The sequence below is a fragment of the Limulus polyphemus genome, unplaced genomic scaffold, assembly GCF_000517525.1.
Source record: "Limulus polyphemus unplaced genomic scaffold, Limulus_polyphemus-2.1.2 Scaffold5250, whole genome shotgun sequence".
In the NCBI taxonomy this organism is placed as follows: domain Eukaryota; kingdom Metazoa; phylum Arthropoda; class Merostomata; order Xiphosura; family Limulidae; genus Limulus; species Limulus polyphemus.
The window spans coordinates 13,019-30,253 of NW_013670860.1; the positions used below are offsets into that span (position 1 = coordinate 13,019).

Genomic DNA, 17,235 nt, shown 5'->3' on the forward strand with positions numbered 1-17,235 from the left:
TAAGCCTAAATAGTCTGAACTACTCCTAAATACACTGGGCTAAGCCCAATAATATAAAGAAATAGTCTAGACTAAACCTAAACAGTCTGGAAAACCATAAATAGTCTAGACTAAGCCTAAATAGCCTGGACTACTCCTAAATACACTGGGCTAAGCCAAATAATATAAAGAAATAGTCTAGACTAAACCTAAACAGTCTAGAAAAGCATAAATATTCTAGACTAAGCCTAAACAGTCTGGAAAAGCACAAATATTCTAGACTAAGCCTAAACAGTCTGGAAAAGCATAAATATTCTAGACTAAGCCTAAACAGTCTGGAAAAGCATAAATAGTCTAGACTAAGCCTAAACGGTCTGGAAAACCATAAATAGTCTAGACTAAGCCTAAACAGTCTGGAAAAGCATAAATAGTTTAGACTAAGCCTAAACAGTCTGGAAAAACACAATTAGTCTAGAATAAGCCTAATCAGTCTGAAAAACCATAAATAGTCTAGACAAAGCCTAAATAGTCTGAACTACTCCTAAATACACTGTTTTTTGTTTTTCGCATGTTAAATGTATCAGAAGTGAAGAAATGAAACAAACATTACTCGAGGACAAAATTTATACTCCAGCAAGTGATGCTAAACAGCTAAAATATTCAAGAATGTAAATAGATTCATGATTTCTTAACCTGTTTAGAAGATTATATGAGACGGTTTGTACTAAAGTAATTATAACTTATTTCTACTTTGTAATATATTTATCTTTTTTGCTCAGCTTCAATGCTTAAAGCAGAAATTAAGAAAATGTCGTTTTACATACGCATACGGTACACCTTCAATTACACCCGTCAAAGACACTTGAGTAACGAAGCACATTATAATAATAAGTTGGCAAACAATGATCTATAAACATAAGGAATTAACATATTTTTGGGATGAACATACTACGTAGTAAGCTCTCTCCAAAAATAAATCTCTTCATTATGCTTATAGATTTGGTTTGAATTTCACTCAAAGTTGCACGAGGGCTATCTGTGCCCCTAATTTAAATTTGAAAGACTAGAGGGGAGGCAGATAGTCATCACCACCCACCGCCAACTTCGACTACTATTTTTATCAACGAATAGTAGGATAGATGCTACATTATAACGCTCCATGGCTGAAAGGGCGAGCATGTTTGGTGGGACGGGGATTCGAAATCGCGAACCTCAGATTGCGAGTTGAGCGCCCTAAACACCTGGCCATGTTTATAGATCGTTGTTGTCCGACTTATTATCAGTCAAAGATGTTTCAAAACTTAAAAAACTAAATTATTATTTTTTTTTATAAATTACCTCAGTATTTTTTTTTCTTTCCACAGAAATTGTGAAACTAAAAACTCGAGTTACAGAAAGATGTAATTTCCTTTCACGTGTAAAATGAATGAACACAACCAACCCTAGTTTAAGTAATTATCGCGTGCGGTAAAAACAAAGGTCTCGGTTAATGTTGCCTGTATTGTTATGTGTGTGTGGACACAAAAACCAACATCGATTCGATACATTTTATGTTCACACGAACATCAATCACAAATCACCAAGAAAGAAAAAACTTGTAAACACGCAAATATGACATGTGAAATAATTTCCACCTTTTCTGTGTGGAGGGCTGGGGTAGGAGAGATTGATGATTTCTCGTGTGGACGTACACACCTATAACGGTTTTAACGTTTAACGTAGACTTTTGACATTAAAATTAACTGTCATTACTGGAAAAAAATACCAACTGTCGTTTAGTAATTATTTTCAACTAAGTAATAAAAATTTCAACTTTCGAAAACTGTTGACCGGACTAAAACGATTTTTCGAAAACTGTTGACCGGTCTAAAACGATTTTTTGAAAACTGTTGACAGGGCTAAAATGATTTTTCAATACTGACATCACCAAGGTATTAATCGTATTATATGCCAAAACATTTTTCTTTTGAACGTTTATTTACAAGACAATTAACGCTTTTGAATTTACAAAGCTGAAATAGGCTGTCAGCGTAGTACCCATCGCAGGGATCGAACCAGACATTTTAGCGGTATGAACACTTATCGGATCAGAGATAAGCCTGAAAATAGTTTGATTTGGATGACGGAGATTATTTGCTCTCAGATGATATTATTTTATTTTCTGTTTTAACAAGTAAGTTTATCTTCTGTTTTAACAAGTAGGTTTGTCTTCTGTATTAACAAGTAGGTTTATCTTCCGTTTTAACAAGTAGGTTTATCTTCTGTATTAACAAGTAGGTTTATCTTCTGTTTTAACAAGTAGGTTTGTCTTCTGTATTAACAAGTAGGTTTATCTTCCGTTTTAACAAGTAGGTTTATCTTCTGTTTTAACAAGTAGGTTTATCTTCTGTTTTAACAAGTAGGTTTATCTTCTGTATTAACAAGTAGGTTTATCTTCTGTTTTAACAAGTAGGTTTGTCTTCTGTATTAACAAGTAGGTTTATCTTCTGTATTAACAAGTAGGTTTATCTTCCGTTTTAACAAGTAGGTTTATCTTCTATTTTAACAAGTAGGTTTATCTTCTGTTTTAACAACGAATAATCTGCTAATCTATTATGTTTAAACCAAACATTTTGCCAAGGTATTTTATTTACAACAAACATTCTGCTAATATATTATGTTTAAACCAAACATTTTGCCAAGGTATTTTATTTACAACAAACATTCTGCTAATATATTATGCTTAAACCAAACATTTTGCCAAGGTATTTTATTTACAACAAACATTCTGCTAATCTATTATGTTTAAATCAAACATTTTGCCAAGGTATTTTATTTACAACAAACACCCTGCTAATCTAGTTTTTTTTAAACGAAACATTCTGCTAAGCTATTTTGTTCACACCAAAATTCTGCCAAGCTGTTTATTTACATAACAAGAAACTTCCAAAGAATGTGATTGAAGTTTCTTTCCATTTCCTGAAATGCCATTTCTTCAATGGGTAGTAAATAAATATCTTCGAAATTGTTATTTCATTTTCTAGAAGCAAACCCTCTGGTGGCTTAGCGGTAGCACTAAACATCGGATTTCGGTACTTGCAGTGGGCAGAGCAAAGATAGTCCAGTGCGTAGCTTTGTGATTAAGAACAAAGAAACCATTATATAAAGTTGGCTGTAAATTTTAATGTAAATCAACAGTGCTTGTCAGTCAAAACACACAGAACAAATTATGCCTTCACTATCCTGTAAATTTAATTTCATTGTAAGAAATTATAAATATCATCAACTATATATTTTTTTTCTCTTTAAAGCAGGTCAGTTATTCACAGGTCAAGTCACTGTGGCTTTAAGAGAGCCCTAAGTGGACGGAGCATTCATGCCACAATTACTTCGCAGTGAAAGAGTCACCTTTGAACTTTCTTTTCCTCATTATCAGTGTCCTCGTGCGAGTCTTATTCCTGATCTTCTTCTTTGTGTTTATTTGTCTAAATATATGTGACGTATCAAGGAACGAGCTGACGTCATCACTTCCGTTTACTACCACGTGACTATCATCACACTTTCTTAAAGTCGCCTTATAAGAATAAGAATAAAAATTATTTATTTGAATATAGTTTTTGTTTTCAGCTGTGTTTTGTGTCTGTCAAAACACGCTGTGGAGGAAGCCTGAAGTTGATGTTTTTTATCAATATCAGTTAATCGCTGATTTGAAAAGTTCTGGGGACGTTGAGTTCTAGAAATGTTTCCAAACTTTTTCAAAAATATATTCATCTCCATTTTATGTGCAAACTATGCTATCGATGTGTAACAATGTGTATCTTAAAAGGTTATTAACTTTAAACGTTTGGGCTATCTGTACTCTGCCCACTACGGGTATCGAAAATTAAATATTTTAATATGCCCTAAACTTGCACAATATTTTTTTAAAAAACTTAAATCTATTCTTTCTGGTTTTGGAAAAGTTTTTCCTAAATAATCACAAAGTTTCTTTGGAATTTCGTCACCTTATATTTCTGTGCTTTTTATATCTATACTCTGTATTTTATGAATAATTTTCAACATTTTCCGGTACATGACTTTCTTGTTACTTGCGTGAGTTTACTGGTTGCAATGTTCATCTCGTAAGTAAACAAACTAGAGAAAACACAGTTACTAATTGTTAAAAACATGGTTGTTCTCTGTAAATCTCTCTAGCATCATCAACTAGTATCTGTAAATATTTGTTACGTCATTACTTAGTATCTGTAAATCTCTCTAGCATCATCAACTAGTATCTGTAAATATTTGTTACGTCATTACTTAGTATCTGTAAATCTCTCTAGCATCATCAACTAGTATCTGTAAATCTATCTAGCATCATCAACTAGTATCTGTAAATATTTGTTACGTCATTACTTAGTATCTGTAAATCTTTTACATCATCACCTAGTATCTGTAAATCTCTCTAGCATCATCAACTAGTATCTGTAAATATTTGTTACGTCATTACTTAGTATCTGTAAATCTTTTACATCATCACCTAGTATCTGTAAATATTTTACATCACTTAGTATCTGTAAATCTCTCTGGCAACATCACTTAGTATCTGTATATCTTTGTTACATCATTATTTTAGTATCTATAAATATTTGTTACATCATTATTTTAGTATCTATAAATATTTGTTACATCATTATTTAGTACCTGTAAGTCTTTGTCACATCATTATTTAGTATCTGTAAGTCTTTGTCACATCATTATTTAGTATCTGTAAGTCTTTGTTACGTCATTACTTAGTATCTGTAAATCTCTCTAGCATCATCAACTAGTATCTGTAAATATTTTACATCATCACTTAGTATCTGTAAATCTCTCTAGCATCATCACCTAGTATCTGTAAATATTTTACATCATCACTTAGTATCTGTAAATCTCTCTAGCATCATCACTTACTATCTGTAAATCTCTCTGGCAACATCACTTAGTATCTGTATATCTTTGTCACATCATTATTTTAGTATCTATAAATATTTGTTACATCATTATTTAATATCTGTAAGTCTTTGTCACATCATTATTTAGTACCTGTAAGTCTTTGTCACATCATTATTTAATATCTGTAAGTCTTTGTTACATCATATTAATATCTGTAAGTCTTTGTCGCATCATTATTTAGTATCCGTAAGTCTTTGTCACATCATTATTTAGTACCTGTAAGTCTTTGTCACATCATTATTTAGTACCTGTAAGTCTTTGTTACATCATTATTTAATATCTGTAAGTCTTTGTCACACCATTATTTAATATCTGTAAGTCTTTGTCACATCATTATTTAATATCTGTAAGTCTTTGTTACATCATTATTTAATATCTGTAAGTCTTTGTCACATCATTATTTAATATCTGTAACACAGATAGCCCATTGTGTAACTTTGTGCTTAACTTCAAACAAAAAGTTATATCGTAGCAGATTAATAAATACATATGTTCAATGTTTATAGAAAAATATGCCCCAGTGGCTAAGTGGTAAGTCTGAGTGCTTACAACGCTAAAAACCGGGTTTCGATACCCGTGGTGGGCAGAGCACAGATAACACTTTGTGTAGCTTTGCGCTTAACAACAAACCAACCATGATAATAATTACAATTAATAAGAAAATATCCCAAACTTTTACAGAATAGTTTAACAATACTTGGTGTGTGAACAAATGCTTGTGTGAACATATGGTGTGTGAACATATGCTTGTGTGAACAGAAGAAGCAGAAAACATAATCATAATTTTCTTGCCAACAACATCTCATAAGGCTCCTGCAATAAGATTTCTGCAATACGGTGTGAACAGTGTGTGAGATTCCTGCAATACGGTGTGAACAGTGTGTGAGATTCCTGTAATACGGTGTGAACAGTGTGTGAGATTCCAGCGATACGGTGTGAGCAGTGTGTGAGATTCCTGCGATACGGTGTGAACAGTGTGTGAGATTCCAGCGATACGGTGTGAGCAGTGTGTGAAATTCCTGCGATACGGTGTGAACAGTGTGTGAGATTCCTGCGATACGGTGTGAACAGTGTGTGAGATTCTAGCGATACGGTATAAACAGTGTGTGAGATTCCAGCGATACGGTGTAAACAGTGTGTGAGATTCCTGTAATACGGTGTCAATAGTATGTGAGATTCCTGTAATACGGTGTCAATAGTATGTGAGATTCCTGCGATATATACGGTGTGAACAGTGTGTGATATTCCTGCGATACGGTGTGAATAGTGTGTGAGATTCCTGCGATACGGTGTGAACAGTGATTCCTTTTCTCCGTACTGTATGCTAGTCTTTTCAGATGGAACGACAAAAACATGTATTATGACAAACACACACACACACACACACACACACACACACACACACATACTAATGCAGTTATACCTTTGCTTCTATAAAGAGACAATGTGCGTAACTAGATATGGGGCTGTGGGTCTCAGCCCTCACAGCTTTTTTTACATAATCCGTAAAATACAAACGCAAATAAAAGGTAATGCTTATTAAAAATTTTGAATTCAAATAATCCGCACACACACACACACATATATCTGTTTAAAGTTAGAGATGTATCCGAGTTTGTTGTTATCGACATCAAACTAAAGTGTTAAAAATTTAACCCCCTCACTATAATTTGTTAGCGAGACGCGATCCACGACCAACTTCACTTTACTGGTAACTTAACGCTTCAGTTTTACAACGCTAAAATCTGGGGTTCGATTAACGCTTCACTTTATGATTTGAACACCAAGGTAAATGTTGCTGCTAATTTTCAAGACATTCCAATATTCTTACACACAGCTAATTCCATCCCAAGTTAAACATTTCTATTAAAAAACACACAACATTAGAATAATCACAAAATGTGTTAACGTAACACTTGCACATTCGTCAACACAGAAAGTCATCACGTTAAAGCGATAAAAACCTGCTATCGACAACACAAAAACCGAAACGTTACTCTAAACTACCGAACTCAGTTTTACAACGCTAAAATCTGGGGTTCGATTACCTGAGGTGGACGCAGCAGGTAGCCCAACGTGGCTTTGCTCTGGGACAAACAGTCTTACCTAATTTCGTAGAAACATTGATTTCTGATCAAATTATCACGTAAGACATTTAAATATATATTTATGTACAATTTAGAAAAGGGACATCATTTATAACTCTTCTGTTTCAACCACAAATCAACCATATTCTTCGGATTACTTTCAGTGCACACATAACTACTGAACCCTAATAGTTAAGTGTCGGAATATTTCATAAATTAACGCTCATAAATTCATTAAAAGATCAACTAATACGATATTGTCTTCTAATCCACAAATAAGCGTTGTTTGCGTTGCAATATTTTCGTCTACTTCTTTATACAAGCAACGCATTTATTCCGTCAAGAATATAAACGTTGGAGTACTCTCTATTCTTTACACGTTAGTTTGGTATGATGTCCTATCTAGATGTTTCTGTGTAGCTTTAATCGTGACGAAGAGTTTGGGATTCTTGATACTGAAAAGTTATCGGTTCTGTTCAGTTCTTCTGTCTATATGATAACAGTTTACTGATTTAAAAAACCATACCGACGATTTCAGTTGAAGTAAAGTAACAAAACTGATCATGGAAATGAGAAATACCTGACACAAGAAGATTGCTTTCAACTAGTTTCTAAAGTCACTCTCCGAATCCTCATGGGAACAGACTTCACAAGAAGATTGCTTTCAACCAGTTTCTAAAGTCACTCTCCGAATCCTCATGGGAACAGACTTCACAAGAAGATTGCTTTCAACCAGTTTCTAAGGTCACTCTCCGAATCCTCATGGGAACAAACTTCAGAAGAAGATTGCTTTCAACCAGTTTCTAAAGTCACCCTCCGAATCCTCATTGGAACGGACTTCACAAGAAGATTGCTTTCAACCAGTTTCTAAAGTCACCCTCCGAATCCTCATGGGAACAGACTTCACAAGAAGATTACTTTCAACAAGTTTCTGAAAGTCACTCTCCGAATCCTCATGGGAACAGGCTTCACAAGAAGATTACTTTCAACCAGTTTCTAAAGTCACCCTCCGAATCCTTGTGGGAACAGACTTCACAAGAAGGTTGCTTTCAACCAGTTTCTGAAAGTCACGCTCCGAATCCTCATGGGAACAGACTTCACAAGAAGATTACTTTCAACAAGTTTCTGAAAGTCACTCTCCGAATCCTCATGGGAACGGACTTCACAAGAAGATTGCTTTCAACCAGTTTCTGAATGTCACTCTCCGAATCCTCGTGGGAACAAACTTCTTTTAACATTTCGGACATTATAGGAGCTGTCTATTGGCGTTTCTTTTTAACTATATATATATATTCTTACTTTCAAGATTGTTGACTAAAAACAAATACTGACTCGTGAACCAAAAGAACTTTGAATAGCGCTTTCGTGCGTTCATTAGAGAAAACACACTTGGAAGTTGTAATATTTTTATCGGGTTTTGCACTGTACCGGTAATTCCCACTGAGGACGTTGGAACATCAAAATAGTATATTTATTGATGTTTTGTCATTGAAAGCTGTTTCGTTTGATGATTAGTAAAGTTAACACAAATTAGTTTTTCCTCGAGTATGATTGTTCATCAACAAAGGATCTCGTTGTATTGTAACAACGTAAAATGAAAGGCGTATAGTATTAGGGCTAACTGAATGATCAATATTACACATAGGATAAAATAAATCCTGTAAACTACATCTTGTAAACTACGTCCTGTAACCTACATCTTGTAAGCCGTGTCCTGTAACCTACATCTTGTAAGCCATGTCCTGTAACCTACATCTTGTAAACTACGTCCTGTAACCTACATCTTGTAAGCCGTGTCCTGTAACCTACATCTTGTAAGCCGTGTCCTGTAAACTACATCTTGTAAACTACGTCCTGTAACCTACATCTTGTAAACCACTCCCTGTAAACTATATCTTGTAAACCGTGTCCTGTAAACTACGTCCTGTAACCTACATCTTGTAAACCGCGCCCTGTAAACTACATCTTGTAAACTACGTCCTGTAACCTACATTTTGTAAACCGCACCCTGTAAACTATATCTTGTAAACCGTGTCCTGTAAATTGCGTCGTGTAAACTGCGTCTTGTAAACTACATCCTGTAAACTACGTCCTGTAACCTACATCCTGTAAACCGCACCCTGTAAACTATGTACATCTTGTAAACCGTGTCCTGTAAACTACGTCGTGTAAACTGCGTCTTGTAAACTACATCCTGTAAACCGCACCCTGTAAACTATGTATATCTTGTAAACCGTGTCCTGTAAACTACGTCGTGTAAACTGCGTCTTGTAAACTACGTCCTGTGGAAGTCTCCGTTGAGGATACGATAAAACGCTTTCTTAAACTGCTGATTGGCCATGGCGTAACAGAATGGGTTGATGGGGCTGTTTGCGTAGCACAAAAAATATGTCAAATAGAACAAGTGATAATTTACACAGCCATCTGGATTTCTACAAAACCCTTCAACCAAAGCGCAGATGTGGTAAGGAGTCCAACAAAGAACAAATGCCCCCAGAATAAAGGAAATGGTTCGAAGTGCTTTTCTTGCCCTGTTTTCGGATTTTGATTGTCGTCTTTTTTCAGACGATTTCTTTTTTGACTTCATTTTCCTTCCCAGTGTCTTGACGAAAGCTCTTTTGGTGCTAAGTGTGGAGTAATTTTTGATTGGAGAATTAGAAGTAGTGTTCTCCTGGTAGTAGTTGATGATTGGTTGAAGCTCCTCATTCCTAGCAATACGTGTGATAGTTTGAGTTTCAGAAACTCTTTCCACTTGTAATGTGTTCTTTTTCCTAAAGGAGAGGTTTAAAGCTTCATTTAGAAACAGTACAGGATCAGTGATAACTGCCTTGTCGTTCGTAAACGGTTTTCTGTTACATACTTCCGTAGATAAATCCCCATATTCTTTAAAAGTTTTTATTTCAATTGAATTAGGCGACTGTTGTTTGGTAGCTTCCGTTTTCTCAAAGTTTCCGTCAGGTGTCTCTGGAGTAGATTGTTCCTCACCAATCTTACGTTCGGTACCATTTTTAGGCTTATAAATTGGAGCTGGAAGGTTAAGTATTAAGCCTGTTTTGTCCATAGCTCTTGCCTCAATTCTTATGTTACTGTCGCTGCCCTTATTTGGCTGTCGCTCAAGTTTAGGCCGATGTTTCGTCTTGCGTTTTTTATATCGGAGTTGTTTAGAAGGTTTGGCTGATCTGTGGCTGCTGTCGTCGTCAGAGTCAAATGCTGGGCTACTGCAGTAATCTTCTTGATCTACATCACACGCCTTCGATTTATCTGTACCTAATAAACACTCTCCGTCTTCATGCTGCTCAATATTGTTGTTAACCTTTGTAGTATTGTCCTGATGCGGGAGGACGTTCTGTGATTTAGAAGTGTTCACACAAGTTGTGTCCCCTTTTGAAAGATTAGTCATTGCAATTAGTGATTGTATCCTCTTCTGCTTGGCTGCAGACTTCTTCTGCATGTCGCTAGCTGTCTTATATATTCCTGTGTAGAGCACGAACAGGATGACCATAGTTACGTAGAAGTATCCAATTATCAGAGACGTATTGAAAACTGGATCTTTTAAAAACTGTACAGCGCATTCTCCAGGCGCGAGGTCTCTGTAGCCAATAAAATATGCCCATCCCATAATACTAATGAAAAATACGAGAAACGGAATAATCCAAGTTATAGCTACCATCCACATGACTTTTTCTCTGGTTCGCCAGCCGCGATACTTCGCTGCAATCTTTACAGAGCAATAGCGGTCAACAGTAATTAAAAGGACGGTGTAGATGGACACCAAACACACGGTGTGGTCAGTAGCTAGCCACAAGTCACAGGGGATGGGTCCTAGGTCCCAGCGTCCAACAAGAACGTACACAGCATAAAAAGGCATGGACACTGTACCGATGAGAAGATCGGAAATAGCCAAGGAGACGATAAAGTAGTTGCTAGGCTGGCGAATAGTTCGCTCAAGTACAAACGCCAGAAGCACAAGTACGTTTCCACCTACGGTCAAGATGATACAAAGTCCGATAGCAACAGCAATAAATATAGTTAACCACAGACTAAATGGTGATGGATTAGGTACCGGTAAATTTGTCTCGTTGCTAGAATTCGAGAAAAGTAGAAGCTCATTGGCTGAAGTGAAGTTTGACTCGGATGTCTCTGAGATATTACTGAAGAAGTTTATGTTTGCGCTAGTCTTAAATTTGAACACATCTTGAAAATAATCAGTTATCAAACCAGATCTTTTGATTGTTGTCGTGTCCCAAAAACTGAGGCTCCGAAACGATTCACTAAGATATGCAGAAGAAGTCACTGATACAACCGAAGGTAGCAACATCTTTCAAGTGTCTTGATTTTACTCCTGTTGTTTTCTTCAGGCATTGTAGGACTTGATCCTGAAACGATAAAAGAGATTAAATATAAGCACAAATTCTCGTTGTGACGTCACTCTGTAGAGGACGTTAATCTTCTATTGACCTCGACTTATCTGGCGTATCTACAAAATGTATTATATATATCTTATTTAGGGTGTTCTTCTGGTGACAGAAATCTGTTTGATATCCTCCTTCATCAAATTAATGAAATGTTTAATTTGAAATTGGCTCTGAGTTTATCTATTTGATTTTGTTATATAAAGGGCTATCTGTGCATAGACTAGAAGAAAGGCAGCCGGTCAACAACTACTAACTTTTATAATACTCTTGTTTGGGTGAATAGTGGGATTTGACCGTCACTCTTATAGCGCACCCACAGCCCTCTCAGTAGGCGAAATGATTTTTGGGGTCACGGGACTCGAATCAGAATCCTCGGATTCATAGTCCAAGCACGCCATCCTGTGTATACCTCGCCCGGCCCATATCTCTCAAAACTTCTTGAACATCAATAAGTCCACTGCTGTTTATATCAATTTTTTTTTCAAGATTCAGGTTAAAATAGCGAAACTTAAGGTTCCTTACAAGTGTTATTTTACTTCAAAGTTTCATAGATTAGTATTTTGACTTATGTCTCATCCAGTGCATGAAATGAGTCGTTACTTCTTTATTCCAAAGAGTTGTGTACCGGCGCTTCTTATCATAGCAAGAAATATTTACCTTAGAGCCTACCGACACTTTTTTTTGCCCCATTTACTTTTTTTTAGGAGTGTAAGAACTCTTCCTTTTGCCATTTTAAGCACCGGTCTGACCACTAGGGTTGATATTGTATTTCTCTATGAGCAGGGCCGTACAAAGCGTTAAGGCCAGTCAAGTCATGGTCTGACCTCTTTTTCGTGGCACGTACAGCTGTAACTTATGTCTTAAAAACATGCTTCTTTAAATTCAATACATTACGTTGTGTGTGTATGCAATATTTTTAGTTAAAACGGTTCAATATTCAATTTCATAGCAACAAATTTTCACAAATATTCTGGGAGTCATGTCTCTAGACCCCCCCCCCTAGAAATAGCACTTTGCACACACCATGTGTCACGTTGCTTAGCTGTGGAAATGGCCTGACCACTCCAAAATTGCTTCCCAAAAGCCATCCTAAACCTTAGACTTCAACTGACTGTTAAATTAAAAATTAACAGTTGAAGTCATTAAGGAACTGTTAACAGCAACAGTTCCTTAATGACTTCAACTGTTAATTTAACAGCAACAGTTCCTTAATGACTTCAACTGTTAATTTAACAGCAACAGTTCCTTAATGTATATATAATGAGATTTTCATCTTAACTTCTTCATTTATGCAGGCTCTTATCGTCCTTCGAAGTTTTGTTCTGTTTCAGTTAGACGTTTCGCTGCTGATGAAAATTCTTGCGATAATCTTCCACGATCAAAACGTACATTTAACGTTTTTTGTGAGCCGTCGATAACCCTAGATGTTGCTTTAGTAATACACACTCTTGTAGATAGTAACACGTAATAGTTGTTGTTGTTGTTGTTTATTATTAAGCACAAATCTACACAGAGGGCTATCTGTGCTCTGCCCACTACGGGTATTGAAACCCGGATACTAGCGTTGTAAGTCCGCAGGCATACCTCTGTGCCACTGGGGGGGGGGGCACGTAATAGGCACGCGAAATATAAAACACATGCGTCGTAGTGATAATTGACTGCCACACGCTTCATATGAGAGACGGCTTAAAATGTGATTTATTGATTGCCAATGAAACTCAAGACTAAAGAGTAGCTTTGAGAGTTACTTTATCTCGTGTTGAACAACGTTCGAAACCGGCCTTTCAACAGCTTTGTTCAGAGAGACAGTCAAGCAATAAACCTTCTTCATCAATTAATGTATCTGCTAATTATTAGCTGAGATAAAACATTAATAAACCTAAAGAACCAATAACAACGCCTTTTAATACCAAACATTCTCATAATTATGTGCTTTTGAATGTAAGAACAAAACTTAGTTCATTTTAACCTACTTGACCTGACCTGGTAATTAGGGCACTCGACTGGGAATCTGCAGGTCGCGGGCTCGAATCCCGTCATCGAACATGCTCGCTCTTTCAGCCGTGAGGAAGTTAGAATGTGACGGTCAAGCCCATTATTCGTGATAAATGTGTAGCCCAATAGCTGGGAGTTGGGGGTGTTGACTTGCTGTTTTTACACTAGTTAATCACTTCTAAATTAGGGAATAGATTTGCGCGAACTTCTACAAACAAACATGTTTTCCGACGCATGTAGGTCGTAAAGCAACAATGTTTGTGAGATATAAACCAAGCCAACCCTCTTGTTCCACAGAAACAGCCATTTTGTGGAGAATTAACTAAGTTTTAAAGTAAATCACGTGTTTATTTTTCTAAACACTCACCTCGTTAGTTTTACAGAACACTTAAGCGCACGCGTATTATTTACGTTATGTATGCCTACAAGACATGCTAAATTAAAATAAGTGCCGTATTCATTATGGGTCACCCTGTACTCCGAGAAGTTGTGATATACCGAGTTAAAAAGTAATTTTTAGGTTTAATAATAATTTCCTGCTTTCGACGCTAGGAGGCATCCCTTCGCTTCTCTGCAAGGCCCTGTTATGTGTCCAGTGATGGATGAACATTCCACAAGAAGTTTAAACCTTTCGTAAAACATTTTCTTAGCCCTTCTACATCTTGTCAAAATTACATGGGCATTATTCGCTGCACCTTAGTAAAATACCGAAACGTTCTGTCTTTTAATATGAATATACATATCACCTCAAATTCTTCGTAAACAAACGTTTCTACCGGAGCAATACTACCATTACGTAATGAGTAAAAGTGGATTTTTCGCGAATGGTAGGTTTTTTTAAATGTCTCAAATTAATTAATCATGTCGAATGAAATTACGTCGCCATCTTTCCTTCTTGATTTCAGTATCTGCTGTTATCTTATCTCCAATATTAACAGTAACTTCCAGTTAAATTTCCACTCAACTTAAAATAAATTATCTAAATTTATTTTTATTTCATCCTCTTACAAGTAATCATCTCGATTCTGAGAAATTTCTACATCATAGCATGCTAATAATCATGAAAAAATGTTACACATAGCGTGCTAATAATCATGAAAAAATGTTACACCATAGCGTGCTAATAATCATGAAAAAATGTTACATCATAGCGTGCTAATAATCATGAAAAAATGTTACACCATAGCGTGCTAATAATCATGAAAAAATGTTACATCATAGCGTGCTAATAATCATGAACAAATGTTACATCATAGCGTGCTAATAATCATGAAAAATTTACATCATAGCATGCTAATCATCAACATTTTTTCATCATAGCATGCTAATAATCACGAAAAAATTTTACATCATAGGGAGCTAATAATCATGAAAAAATGTTACATCATAGCATGCTAATAATCATGAAAAAATGTTACATCATAGCATGCTAATAATCATGAAAAAATGTTGCATCATAGCATGCTAATAATCATGAAAAAATGTTGCATCATAGCATGCTAATAATCATGAAATATTTACATCATAAATGCTAATAATCATCAACATTTTTTCATCATACCATGCTAATAATAATGAACATTTTTTACATCATAGCATGCTAATAATCATGAAAAGATGTTACATCATAGCGTGCTAATAATTATGAAATCTTTTTAGATCATTTAGCACGCTAATAATCGTGAAAAGGTATTACATCATACAGCCTGATAATAGCCCTGAGAGGGTTTTAGATCAGAAAGTATGCTAATAATCATGAAAAGGTATTACATCATAGAGCCTGATAATAGCCCTGAGAGGGTTTTAGATCAGAAAGTATGCTAATAATCGTGAGAAGGTATTACATCATAGAGCCTGATAATAACCCTGAGAGGGTTTTAGATCATATAGTATGCTAATAATAATCAATAAATATATTCATTTTACCTTGGATCTGGGAATTTTTGGCAGGTTTGTTGCTGATCATTTTCTCCGATAGGTGTTTGCCGAAAGAATACGATCGTCATGATCATCAAGTCTTGTTTTGACTCTTAAACTTTCTTTCACGGGTCAACTGTAAAAATATGGCACTATGAAAAATTCAATAATGCCAAACCGTTTGAAATTCGTCGTATTGACAGATTAATGTCTTACATTATAACAATGTTCCTACATAGATTTACTGAATTTGTTTTTCTACGTCAGTGAATGTTGCATCCCTCTTGATTTTAAAATCTCTTTCAATCTTATCACTGTTCAAAACAAATAAAATCGAACAGGAAATAAAAGCGCGCCACCTCGCCTACTCGGGAGATAATCGAGTGCTTTCATAGATAAGTCATCTCATCACAAGTAGATAGAATTCCCGCTTCGCCCTTTCAGTCGTCTGTCAAATGAAAAACACCTGTCTGCACTTCGTGTTTCCAACCGTTAACATTTTACAATTGTAACGTATGTTATGCTCTTCAAACTTTAAATTTAACAGATATAAAAATCAGAAAATAGAGCAAACAAATGTACTAATTAACATGAAATATCAATAAATATAGATACCAGTTAAACATGAAACATCAATAAACATAAATATTTGTTAACATGAAACATCAATAAACATAAGTAAACTTATAAACACGAAATAGCAAAAAACACTTAACTGATAAACAAGAAGTAGCAAGAAACATTTAACTGATAAACAAGAAGTAGCAAGAAACATTTAACTGATAAACAAGAAGTAACAAGAAACATTTAACTGATAAACAAGAAGTAGCAAGAAACATTTAACTGATAAACAAGAAGTAACAAGAAACATTTAACTGATAAACAAGAAGTAACAAGAAACATTTAACTGATAAACAAGAAGTAGCAAGAAACATTTAACTGATAAACACGAAGTAGCAAGAAACATTTAACTGATAAACAAGAAGTAGCAAAAAACATTCAGTTTCTGTAGTGAGATAACAGAAGACGTTTTAACATCATCTTCCCACTGGTCATTCAGTGTTATTTAGAAGAAAGAAAAAACCACCAGTTCCGGAAGTACAACCAGTCTCAGTAGTGAGATAACAGAAGACGTTTTAACATCATCTTCCCACTGGTCATTCAGTGTTATTTAGAAGGAAAAGGAAGAACCAATTCCGGAAATTGCGACATAGGGAAAGCACGTGTTTATATAGGCGGTTCCTTAGTAACGGTTGCGGAATAGTTTCTAATCTTATTTATAAAATTTTAATGAAAGCTTGACTCAATTATAGTGTTATTATAATAATGTCTTTTTACATTGTCCATACAGAACGTTTTTAAGCAATTAATTGAAAATAAATTCTTTCGTCAATCTCACTACTAACTGCAAATGAAGTATACTCAGAACACATAAACATTGCTGTATTAAACCATAGGCGTTTCACAAATATCAGTAACCGAAAACAAAAAATACGTTTCTGGAGACCATAAAGCGTTCCTTTTGTTTTCGGTTACTGATATTCGTAATAAGTTTCTGGAGACCATAGGCGTTCCTTTTGTTTTCGGTTACTGATATTTGTAAAATCTGTCATTTTAAAAACATAAATATTTGTCTAAAAACTTATGAATATTATGGACATTTCAATGTATTCCTCTTTGTAGTGGTTCTGCTTCTTCCGAGGAACTTTCTATATTTCTTTTTGCCAAACATTTCTAGGTGAGTACCTGGACACTAAAACACTGAACCACTTGTTCAATGTACCTGAACACTAAAACACTGAACCACTTGTTCAATGTACCTGGACACTAAAACACTGAACCACTTGTTCAATGTACCTGGACACTAAAACACTGAACCACTTGTTCAA

At 35.3% G+C, this 17,235-nt stretch overlaps 1 protein-coding gene across 1 annotated transcript; it reads right to left on the reverse strand.

Moving 5' to 3' along the window:
* Positions 1 to 9,294: 9,294 nt before the first annotated feature.
* On the reverse strand, positions 9,295 to 15,449 carry LOC106472331 (muscarinic acetylcholine receptor M5-like). Its single transcript, XM_013932968.1, has 2 exons — positions 15,356 to 15,449; positions 9,295 to 11,395 (listed from the first exon to the last, which is right to left on the reverse strand). Exon 2 carries the CDS (start codon positions 11,335 to 11,337, stop codon positions 9,295 to 9,297), a length of 2,043 nt encoding a protein of 680 aa, XP_013788422.1. The 5' UTR covers positions 11,338 to 11,395; positions 15,356 to 15,449.
* Between the last annotated feature and the right edge of the window lie 1,786 nt (positions 15,450 to 17,235).